Raw genomic sequence first — 12,196 nt, forward strand, 5'->3', positions numbered from 1 at the left:
AAAAATGTTGCATTGGCAATGAACTGAAATAACCTGAAGTTGAAATGACTAAACCCGGAAAAAAATGAAAGCTATCTATAAAAAAAAAACTAAAACTAATCAAAATGGCAAAAGCACATAACAATATTACTAAAACTTACACTAAAATTAAAGTATAAAATAAAAGCTATTCAAAATATGAATAAACAGTTAAATAAGATAACATAAAATCCTTCAACCACAAACCCTACTTAAAAAAGTAATGAGTATAACATAAAATCCTCTTGCCAAAAGGACAGCATACTTTCAAAAAAAGATTATTAATGACCAAAGCAAGTAATTCTTGGTGTTTCATCTTTATTCTGCTCTTTTTAAATATCTTGACTTCTATGATTTCCAAAACCAATACAAGTATTTTGGACTGAAACCTTGATTCACTGCTTCATAAAATTGCATGTGCCCTAATGTGAATCCCACTGTTGAAGCTCTGGGTCATTTCAGGACAAAAGTTAATAAATGATCATGCAAACATGTTTGAGGAAACCGAGAACTAAGCATGTTCATGTGCGTCTTCCCTAAAATTCTTACAAAGTACAGAACCACGAATCAGTAAATCAAACCTTAGATGAAAAACCACTCAGAAAAAAAGTGTTAGAGGAGGTAGTGTCTCTGAAGACCCCTGTAATGCTTTATGACTCATTCCAGTGATTTACAATAAATTCTGTGTTGTACTGAAATAGTAAAGAACAATATAAACACAAGACTACCTCATTTATCAATAATTATAAGTATCTTAACAAATAAAAATCTTACTTAAATATACTGTATGTTAAATCCCTCAGAGATAATACAAATCTTTAAATCATTATTATGTCGGGTCCAGGTTCATTGTGACGTGAGCAGGCACCGGCCAAAGTTCAAGCGATTTGTTTTTGTTTTTTACAGCAGAGTGTCATCTGTACAGCCTCCTTCCAGACCATAGCGGAATTCCTGCAGGTTTGAGATTCCATAAAAATGGACAAACGCCGCTGCGACAACCAGCACATGGAATATCTGATGAGACTGAAACTGAAAAAGTAACACAGACCGAGACCATGAGTATACTTGCATGAACATTACGCTATTAGGCTACTTCAAAATTCCCTTGATTCTTACCCAGATGTCACATCTTCCAGGAAAGTAGCGTTCTGGTATCCGTGCTGCATACAGTCCTGCTCCACTGACATACATGGCACCCATCAAATAGAACCAGCCCATCTGACCCACTGTCGTTGCCTTCACAAAACCCTCTGTGATGGTAAAGTGCATTGTGGGAATGAGCCCACTCAGACCGAGGCCCAGGAAAACACCTGAAGATGGGGAAATGTTTTATCAAACATCTCAAATCAATCATGAAGGTGGACTATTATTGAGGAGCAGGGGAGTGTGTTACCTGCACGTGTGCACCGGTGGCGAGGGGTGGCGAATCGGTCAACCTGGGCAACTATGATGGCAGCGACGCCCAGCACACATACAACAGATAGATAGATTAGCCGCGGCTGAGGAGAGCAGTAAAATGAGTAGTACAGCCATGGAACGAATGAGCCCATAATCAACAAAGCGATACCGGAGTAATCCAACCTAGGGGCATAAAAAATGACAATTACTGAAGGTGATGCATACACATAATATGCCTACACACATAGAACATAAAAACCGGTGTCACTTACTTGGAGAAAGTTCTGGAGACCTTTTCCGAGTGGCAGTAGACGGTGTGAAAAAGCCATGAGAAGCACAAACAAAGCACTGCACCCAGGAAGAACATCCCCAAAACCACCTTCTCCTGCACGGGCGCCATGAATGACACATTCGGCCGCAGCATTGTTAGTGTGCCCAAACACAGGAACAGAATTAGGCCTGTAGGGAGACATTGCGATAGCTTAATTAGCCTCCAAAATGACTCACCAGCAACATAATTACAGGTTTGGCTGACATTAAATGTCAATGTGGTGCGTTTTTTTGTCATCCTCAGGACAATGATTCACACATATCAGGTTATCACATTACAAATATCATACAATTTATCTTCTAAGTTCCAGAAGTTGTGGAACACCCTTCTTAAAAGGCCACTGGGGTTATAAGACATACGCAACCATTCAAAACCATATAAAGAAATTAATACTTTTTTTTCCAGCATGGAAACGTTAAATTGATCAGTAATGACAGTAAGACTTTTATAGTGTTACAAAAAACTTTCTATTCATTTGCCCTGAAATTAATTAAATGTAATTTTAATCATTGAGGACTGGAGTAATGATGCTAAAAATTCAATTTTGCCATCAAAGGAATCAAATTCATTTAAAATATATTAAAATAGAAATCGGTTATTTTATAATATTGTTGTTTTTACTGTGATTTGATCTAATAAATTCAGCCTTGGTGAGCATTAAGAGACTTCTTTCAAAAACATTTCAAAAATCTTATTGACCCCAAACTTTTGAACAATAGAATGTAAATAATTCCTCAGCAGGAGAATTTGATAACAGGAAACGTTTCTCAAAGACTATTTGGTGGTGGTCGCTTGACATGTAGCAGCCACAGTGATGTGTATGTCTGTGAGTTTGATTAAAATCTCTTTTCAAGAGATGATTGTTGTTATGTTTTTGCATTATTACGTCACAATGTCAAATATCATAAGCACAGACCCAGCAGGTGTGTCCAGATGTTTCCAGTTTCTGTGTGAATCCTAAAGATGCTCCCAAAACAGGCACGGAAGGACGGCATGGGTGGGCGGTGTCCATGCAGCAGGTAATCATTGTCCTTCAGCCAATCGGGGAGGAGATGGTATGGAATAACTCGCCAACGTCCTTCCCATACCTAGTAATGGTAAGAGTTTGCTTTAATACAAACATCTCATACTAGAAATAGGCCACATTTACGTTACAATCACAAAAGTAACACTTTTGGGACATTTAAAGATGAACATCACCTTGTGTACAAACTCCTCCATTTTCTCCATGGCATGGTGTGCCTGCATGGGCAGTGTAACCACCCGCAAACCTTCTTCTTCCTCTTCTTCCTCTTCATCCTCATCAGGAAACGCAGATGCACCCTGAAAAAACAATCATGCTTTTAGTTAAATGTAGGTGTTCTTGCTTCATTCTATCTATTAAATGTACACTACTGTTCAAAAGTTTGAGGTCAGTAAGATTTGTTTTTGAAAGTCTCTTATGCTCAGTGAGATATTATAAAATATAAATACAAATTGTAATAAAATTACATGTAATTTATTCCTGTGATGGAAAAGCTGAATTTTGAGATTCTTTGATAAATAGAAAGCGCAAAACCACAGTATTTATTTGAAATTTGTTTATTTTACAGTGCAATATAGTACAGTACTTACAGTGTACTTGTCCAGGAAAGCATTGGTTAATATGAGGAAACTACAAGGTTAAGGTTAGGTTTAGGGGTAGGTTCAGGGTTAGTACCTAGTTATTACCCAGTTATTGTGAAAACTATAATAAGTACATAATATGGGGAACAGGACTAAAATAAAGTGCTACCAAAAAATCTTACTGACTCTAAACTTTTGACTGGTAGTGTTTTGTTTAGTTTTTTTTCGCTACTCACTCTGGATTTCTCTGCTTTAGCTGGAGTTGTCAACAGCGGCCCAATCTCAGCGGGCTCCGCATTCTCCATTTTCTCATCATCAGAGGTGCGCCGCTCGGCATCACTGTTGGAGCCGCAGTCACCATGGTGACACGTTGTCATGGGGAGACAAACCTAAAACTCCCCAGAGTTTCTACCTTGTCCAACAGTTCACAATCCAAGTCTGATGGTGACATGTATAAAATGCAAAGATTAGAGAGTTTTGACATAAATGTATGTCAAAATGCAAAGATTAAGTGCATAGATGTAGTCAAAACAGACTTATCATATGTTTCAAAATATTAAATTCTTGGCATTTCAATAATTAATTAATCCAGTTGAAGTACCTGACATAAATGAACAACATAATGTCACAAACCTCTAAATGTCAAGGGGGGGCCTTGAGTTAAATTCTGATACTGATTTGACTCAGTATAATCAATTTCATGACTTAAAATATGTTTTAACTTTAACTGTAACGTTATTAGTGTCGATCAACTGTTTTTCTGCTCTGATCTAGACAGGCTGCTCCAGTTTTCCATAACCGTCAAAGGTTTACATCCTGTTAAGTTAGCATGCTTACAGGCTAACCAAACGAAAAATCAAACATTAAAAGAAAAAAAAGAAGAAAACCCACAAATTTTCGAATCCTCACGTCAAGAAACGTTCTGCGCAACGTGTTTGTTTCCGTGTTATGTGTGGCAGTGTTATGTATGCTACGCATTATTATACTGCGTGTAACATCGTAGTTATGACCTGAATCAGGTTAGTCGAACCAGACAACATTAGCCTGCATGCTAAAGCACTTCCCTATTATCTGATTTGATAATTATTTATATAACACAAGGCTACTTTCATCACAGTTAGCAAATTATTATTATTATAGACCAGGCAATAATTTAACAGATCAGTGTTCATGCGTTACCTGGCTGGACGGGCTGTCAGTCAGTTCATGGGAGTTTTGCAGCAGCAGCTTGCGTCCGGTCGCTATGAGCCTCTATAAACCTGCAGAACCAGGCGGTTCAGTTCAGTAGCAAATTATAACACAAATAACGAATTAACATAGACTACAGTCTAATACACAGTAGGCTACGCTATATCAGCACGCGGAGACAGTGCAGTGGATGCACTCTCTATCTGTCAATGAGAGAAGAACACATAGCCTAATACCGTAACCGGTTTGAGCCAAGCGGTTTAACATTTAATCCTTAAAACGTACTAGTTGGCCTATCTATTTTCATGTTATTAGTAGTCTACTAATTTTTTAGTAGTATCTATTCCATTAGGTAAAAGTAGCCTACTTATTCATTAGCTACGCTTATTCTTTAGTTTCTAGTACCTTTTTAAAAGATATAGCCTAGGCTATAACTTATTTATTAGATGCAGTTCTTATTTATTTATTTAGGCGACTGGTAGGCTACTCATTCGATAGCCTAGTACCTATTAAACATACACTATGCTATTACTTATTTATTTCATTATTAATCATACTACTTATTTCAATAGTGACTAACTATTCTATTGTTATTAGTAGGCTATAACACACTTTAATTTTTTATTATTTTATTCTATAGTCATCTGTCATTCAGATATCAACAGTTTTTCATGCATATTCATTCAGTTTTGACTAGTATGTTCCAATTAGTAGGCCTACATATTTTTTATATATTAGTAGTTATTCATTAGATTGTACTTATTTTTTAGATACTTCTTATTATTAGATACTAGCACTTATTTAGATGATACTTGTGTATAGATATTTATTTATTGTATACTAGGCTACTAGTATTTATTAATTTACATTTACAGTGCTATGCATAAATTTAGACATGCTAAAGTTGACTAAAAAGAGGAATAAAAAAATCATCTTTTGGAAATTGAACATAATGCCTTAATTAAAAAAATTAGGAAAAATCCAACCTTTAAGGACACCAATTTTCTTTGTGAATGAATAATGTATCGTAAATAAATAAATGTTCTTCCTTAAAATACAGGGTGCATAAGTCTGGACACCCCTATGTTAAATTCCCATAGAGGCAGGCAGATTTTTATTTTTAAAGGCCAGTTACTTCATGGATCCAGGATACTATGCATCCTGATAAAGTTCCCTTGGCCTTTGGAATTAAAATAGCCCCACATCATCACATAGCCTTCACCATACCTAGAGATTGGCATGGTTTTATTTCAGTAAGCCTATAGCTGGTTTGATTTGCATTGAGAGATGATCTTATGGAAAGTACTCCATGCCAATCCTGGATCCATGAAGCAACTGGCCTTTAAAAATAAAAATCTCAAAACCAATTCATTATCATACAGTGTACATAATACTTAATTTATTCCCCATAAATCTATAAACTTTGGTAGAGATTCCACCAGCTAGTAGTATGCATACTGTCTTCCAAATAGCCAATTTTGCAGTACCAGATAAAAAAAAAAAAACATAAAACAGACACATTTTTCTTTTGAAATTAATACTTTGGCCTGAAAATGACCAATTGAAAAGAAAAATCTTCATCTAGGGACAAAAAAACAATCACTTAAAAAATAAAAAAGATTATCCAATCGTGAACACTGACTCTGACTCTTGACTCTGTATCAGAACAAAAGGGGCAACCCACCCCAGCACTAGGATTGAGGTGTACCACATGCCTGTTTGTAGCTATTGCCTGTACAATCCTCCACTGGAGGTCACCTGTCCGCTTGTCGATCGGACATTTGTACAGGGTACGCCAGCAGCCTTTAGGAGAAAAGTCAAATCCAAAGAACTGTGTCCATCTTGTTGAAGAAACTCCATTCAAAAATTGCATGTTGGAGACTTTAACACACGTCAAATAAAGAGATTTTTTTCCAGCAGAATCAAAACTTTCCAGAACTGGTGTTTTCATAGTCAGTAAACAGCTTTCATCTTCTACCCAGTCTTCCACAGCCGCGCTTACAATGACTGAGGAAAAAAGATGACCATACCCCTCTACTCATTCATTTAACATCTGGGTCTTTCAAAAAAACTTGATAATCTGTGCTCAAGTCCTTGAATATCTCTGCAATGCACTGTTGTAAAAACCGGATCGATTTCTCACCACTTCTTTGGCTCAAGTCATGCAAATTACTTCTCAGGATATGTCCCAGCTTATTGCACCCAGCCACGAACAGTCATGCTCGCACATTTTCAAATGACAACAGTCTTGAAGATAAAAAGGAGTTAAAAAACAATGGTCCTCTAAAAACCAATGACCAGCAGTTGTATTAGATGATCTTGATATGATAAAAACCTTCCAGGCCTCCAGCACAGATCTATAAAGAGAGATCCACCATTTATTTCTCTTGCAATTGCATTAAAAACAAATGTTTGTCAAACCCATTCCACCTGCCCTCCTTAAAAGAGCTGTTTCAGTGTCCATCAGAGTTTTTATTATAGAAGAGTCTTTGGGCTAGCCCTGCCCGCCTTCTTGTACTGGAAGATACAATGCGGCTGATCGAATCCAGTGTTGTCCTGACCAGAATAAGGTCACCAACCTTTGCATTAGTCCTGTAGGTGGCTGCAGTACACACAGTTTATGCCAAAGAGTAGAAGCCACTAAATTATTAGCGACCAAAACTCTTCCCCTGCAGGACAACTGGGGTAGCAACCATTTCCAACGAGACAATCGGGTACACACTCTTTCCTCTAAACCCTCCCAATTTAACTTTTGAGAGAGAGAGAGAGAGAGAGAGAGAGAGAGAGAGAGAGAGAGAGAGAGAGAGAGAGAGAGAGAGAGAGAGAGAGAGAGAGAGAGAGAGAGAGAGAGAGAGAGAAAACTGTCATAGGCAGTGGCGATGCTTGGTGCCCCTGGGCCTGACACCTATAGATTGCCCCAAATGAGAGAACCCAAATGTTATAGATAACCTGCTGCAAGTATGCACCATTAAACATTTCCAACTGTTACAGGCATAATATAATAAACATCTGTTTCACTTCAAGATATGATATACATTTGAACAAAGCATGCTGCAAAATATTATTTAAAAAAAACAACTAAATCTAGAAAATTAAAAAATGTAATGCAAACATGCCAAGGTTTTAGACTGGTCTTGCAATAATAACATCTATATAGCTACATAGTTTTGTGAGGTTTTGAACTGAAAATAAAATTTAAAAACTCACTCGTTTACACTCTGCCTCTTTCTGCAACTTTTGCAAAGTACAACTTGAAAATGCAACTTGCAAGGCTAATGCTCTGTAGTGGTTTCACACATAGGCTTACATGAGCCTCGCAGTTCCCTTTTGAGAGGTCTCTCGTATTGCGTAAGGCTAGCTTACGCTATGGGAAAACTCCTTTTCTCAAGAATATTGAAGCCAAATCTTAAAACGCAGTGCAGCTGCACAGCATACACAGATGAACGGCGAGTACGGTTATTGGCTGTGCTGCGGCAACTGCACGAACCTATGGCGAGGTGGCTCAGACGCGCGAACCAATCAGGGCACTTCGCGCCCTGGCATGTCAGAGGCCGCCAGAATGGGCGTGGCCTAAGGCTATAAAGCGCCAGTTCTCCGTCAAGGACCTCAGATTTGATCTCCTTCAGCAAAATCACCACTTCGCTGATCTCCGGATAGAAGCCTTCTCGCCGCCATCGAAGAGCCTTCAGCGGAATAAGCAGCTGCTTCGCAGACCTGAATACGGCGGCTTCCTTCGCCGCCTTCAGCCCGCTGTTCTGCGCGCCATATCCTTTAACGCTAGTGTGTTTGCCGTTGCGTCACACTTTTCCTAAAAGAGAAATTTCTTAGGCGTAGTTGCAAATGCCTCGCACTAACTGCGCCTCGTGCAGAGGCCCTCTTGTCGGTGGAGACCGTCACATCCTCTGCGCTTCCTGGCTGGGCCGTGACCACGCTGAAGCTGCACTCGCCAAGGGCGGCTGCCCTGAGTGCGACATGATGGATCTCTCCACCCTGCGGGCTCAACTGGCCGTTTTCACCGAAGACGACCCCGCGCTTCCCGCTCTCTCTCTCCCTTTGCTTGAGCCGCGCAAAAAGAAGCGCTGTTCACAAAGGATGCCAGGACGGACGGAGATGAGCGCCGACCCAGTCCCCACATGCCTCACTCTCTCCTGAGGAAACCCCCTTGCCGGTCCTGTTCACACAGGCAGACCAGCGCCCCTCTCTGCGAGCGGCAGGTCTCATCTCTTTTGGGGCATCGGACGAGGACGAAGAGAAGGATGACAGCCTTTCCATCGCTGCATCCGACTGTGACGAGTGGGCGGGCTCCGCTTCCAGCCCCGCACCGTCAACACAAGCCAGCGCGAGAACGGGCTTTGATGCAGAGTTTCTCCGTGTACTGACCAGGGCCGTCGAAGACCTCGAGCTCGAGTGGTTTTCGCCCGAAGAGTCCGCGTACAGCACGCTGGATGAGTGGTTTCTGCAGGGGCGCCAGCAAGCCCCTCAGCAGAGACCCACCCCCTTCTTCCCAGAAGTGCACGATGAGCTGACTAAGTCTTGGAAAGCGCCGCACTAAAGCTGGCTTAAAGCCTTCCTTTTCCTTGACACTCTCTTCTGTGGACGGCACGACGGAGAAAGGCTACGAGGCGATTCCTCCCCTCAAGGAGGCGGTGGCCGCTCACCTCTGCCCGCCCACCTCTGTAGGATGGAAGGCCAAAGCGCCACATCCATCGAAGCCTTGCCGCACCACTTCAGCTCTCGCTGGCCACGCATACGCCGCCGCTGGCCAAGCTGCTTCGGCACTTCACACCATGGCTGTCCTCCAGGTGTTTCAGGCTAAACTTCTCCTCTCAATGGACGAGTCTGGGCCTGAACTGGAGGCTTTCAGACACCTCTCGCTCAAAAACGCTCTTTTACTGGCACTCGCTTCCATAAAAAGAGTGGGCGATTTACACGCACTGTCAGCAAGCGCGTCCTGCCTTGAGTTTGGGCCTAACGACTCCAGAGCCGTCCTTAAGCCAAGGCATGGTTATATTCCTAAAGTGCTCTCGACTCCATTCAGAGCACAGGTTATTTCCCTAGCAGCTCTTTCCTCACCAGAGGATGAAAGAGACGCTAATTTACTCTGTCCCGTCAGGGCTCTCAGAGCCTTCATTTCCCCTTAGGCGTCAGAGCTCATTCCATAAGAGGCATGGCCTCGTCTTGGGCTTGGTCAAGTGGTATGCCCATTGAAGATATCTGTGCGGCGGCCGGCTGGGCCTCGCCGTCCACATTTATCAGGTTTTATAACCTGGAAGTTCCCGCTTTGCAGTCAAGGGTACTTTCAATATAAAATGTGTAAGCACAAACCCCCTAAAACTTGGGCCCGATACATATCCGGTCCTGGTTTAATTTGAACTACGGTTCTCATATTATATATACATTATAAAAGTTTGGCCCTCATTTGGCCTATTCCTTGTTTTCCCTATATGAAGCCCATCCCTGAATGGCTTATTGGTTTCATACATTACTCTTTCACAGCCTCAGGCATTATGCCTCGGGCTACCATATGGAGCGAAGTTAAGCACGCACTGCGTTTTGAAGGGGGTTCCCATAGCGTAAGCTAGCCTTACGCAATACGAGAGACCTCTTGAAAAGGGAATGTCTCAGTTACTAACGTAACCCGCCGTGCTTTTGTGCTTTCACCTCGCCATAGGTTCGTGCAGTTGCCGCAGCACAGCCAATGACCGTACTCGCCGCTCATCTGTGTATGCTGTGCAGCTGCACTGCGTTTTACAGATTTGGCTTAAATATTCTCGAGAAAAGGAGTTTTCCCATGATAGCGTAAGCTACCCTTACGCAATTCTCATTCCCTCATCTCAGGGAACCGAGGTTACGTTAGTAACCGAGACGTTTCATTTCGATTCAAAGGACGCAAAACCACACAGGACGCAAAGGACGCAAAACCACACAGCACACTCCCTCTGAATCTGTACGGTGCGTTTTCACTAGCCTAGCGCGGAGCAGATCGAGCGTAAAAACAATATATAGGCTATATATGAAAATAATAAATTTCAACAAAACATTCAGGGACTTTAGAATGTTCTGATGAAAGGGTATAGGCCTAGGCTAGAAATACATTTGAGAATGAGTCGCTTGTTTTAAAAGAGAAAAAAATATTTGCGTGGTGCCCCCCTGGACGGGGTTCCCCTGGGGACCTGCCCAATTGACCATATGGTTAATCCGCCTTTGGTCAGAGATGGGCACAAATACATCAAAAAGTATTTAATTACAAATACTTAGGCATGAAATGTATTTAAATACAATACAAAACTGCTGTGAAAAAAGTATTTATTTAAAATACAGGTAATTTGTAATTTAAAAATACAAAAATACAAACAAAATTTACAATCATTTAAAGTGCGAGAGCAGCCTAACTGTGGAGTTAGATACACGTAGGCTAAGAGTATAGAATATCGGAATATCACCGTTTAGTGTAGAAGATGCGATTTTAACGTAGACCTTGGCTACAAGTTGGCGCATACTGTCATAATAAAAGATCATTACGCCTGCCACTAGGTGGCGAATTCCAAGTCCGAATGTCGTGTGCAGTGGAAAGGCGGCTTTACATTGATTTAAGAAACGACCGACTGTGTTTACGTGAATATTCTCCAAGGCAGGCATTTTGACATAATTTTGTGTGTATCTGGGAGTTCCTCACCAAACAGCAGTTCAACAACCACTCAGATTTCAGCAACACACTCGCATACATAATGTAGGCCTACACGTTGTTTTAATAATCATCATTAATGATTCATATAATCCGCCCGCGACCCACCCACAATTAATCAGAATCTTATTTTTTTTACTTGACCCACCCGCGCATGTGACTCTTTAGCTAGCAAATCAATTCACAAGTTCTAGCTATTTGCACCAATCTTCAGTATAATGACATTCAGTGAACATTATCTGACGGTATATTAGATACTTTACCTTAAAGCAGTTTGACTAAGCACAAAATTATCTTCTTTACTTAATTGGGTCTGACTTTGTTCACAATGAGCAGGCTGGACCCTTTTTACAGTTTTAACGGTCATTTAATGTATGTAGCCTACAGGCTATTACAAAAAAAAAAAAAAACTAGTTAATGCTGCTGTAAGGGTGTTTCTAATACAGGAGCTGTGAAGGTAAAATTGACATGATCTTTCTCTCTTCTGACTGCCATTATCGATGTCTCTCTCTTTTTTTTTTACTTTTTTTGAAAGATGTGAAAACGCTGTTGTGGCGTTATTCTTTATTTGAGCAAATGGAAACACAAAAAAATATATCTCTCATTCACTGCTATAGAAGTTTACCCAACTATGACGCCTTCCACTATGGAGAAACCGGAAATGAGAATAGGTTCAACAGGTTTAATGTCACGTGAGTTTCTTGAATCTAGCCAAAAACTGTGATAGTCAATTTGGTAGTCCTACTATATATGGTCCTATTAAGCCTAGTGATGAAAGTTAAATTATGCTATAAATAAAATGAAGTATTTTACGTATTTTAAATACAAATTTCAGTCCATCAAAGTATTTAATTACAAATTACATTTCATTTAATTTGTTAAGAAAAATACAAATTACAAGATACTTAAAAGTAATTCACGTTGCTCTATTTTAACCTTTCAAACACTGTATTAAATAAAAATAATATGAC

At 40.4% G+C, this 12,196-nt stretch overlaps 1 protein-coding gene across 1 annotated transcript; it reads right to left on the reverse strand.

Moving 5' to 3' along the window:
- Positions 1–317: 317 nt before the first annotated feature.
- On the reverse strand, positions 318–5,017 carry adipor1b (adiponectin receptor 1b). The gene is made up of 8 exons (XM_081349474.1): positions 4,532–5,017; positions 3,589–3,790; positions 2,948–3,070; positions 2,664–2,835; positions 1,689–1,875; positions 1,412–1,599; positions 1,135–1,328; positions 318–1,047 (listed from the first exon to the last, which is right to left on the reverse strand). Exons 2-8 carry the CDS (start codon positions 3,727–3,729, stop codon positions 919–921), a joined length of 1,134 nt encoding a protein of 377 aa, XP_081205600.1. The 5' UTR covers positions 3,730–3,790; positions 4,532–5,017; the 3' UTR covers positions 318–918.
- Between the last annotated feature and the right edge of the window lie 7,179 nt (positions 5,018–12,196).

Source organism: Scardinius erythrophthalmus (genome assembly GCF_964197995.2).
Source record: "Scardinius erythrophthalmus genome assembly, chromosome: 20".
Lineage (NCBI taxonomy): Eukaryota > Metazoa > Chordata > Actinopteri > Cypriniformes > Leuciscidae > Scardinius > Scardinius erythrophthalmus.

Excerpts from the sequence above, each read along its gene's own strand:
- adipor1b (XM_081349474.1), bottom strand. The coding sequence starts at position 3,729 with ATGACAACGTGTCACCATGGTGACTGCGGCTCCAACAGTGATGCCGAG. Across the intron at positions 3,071-3,588 it reads CTAAAGCAGAGAAATCCAGA|GGTGCATCTGCGTTTCCTGA; the intron begins GTGAGTAGCGAA and ends TTGTTTTTTCAG. Across the intron at positions 1,329-1,411 it reads CCACCGGTGCACACGTGCAG|GTGTTTTCCTGGGCCTCGGT; the intron begins GTAACACACTCC and ends CCCCATCTTCAG.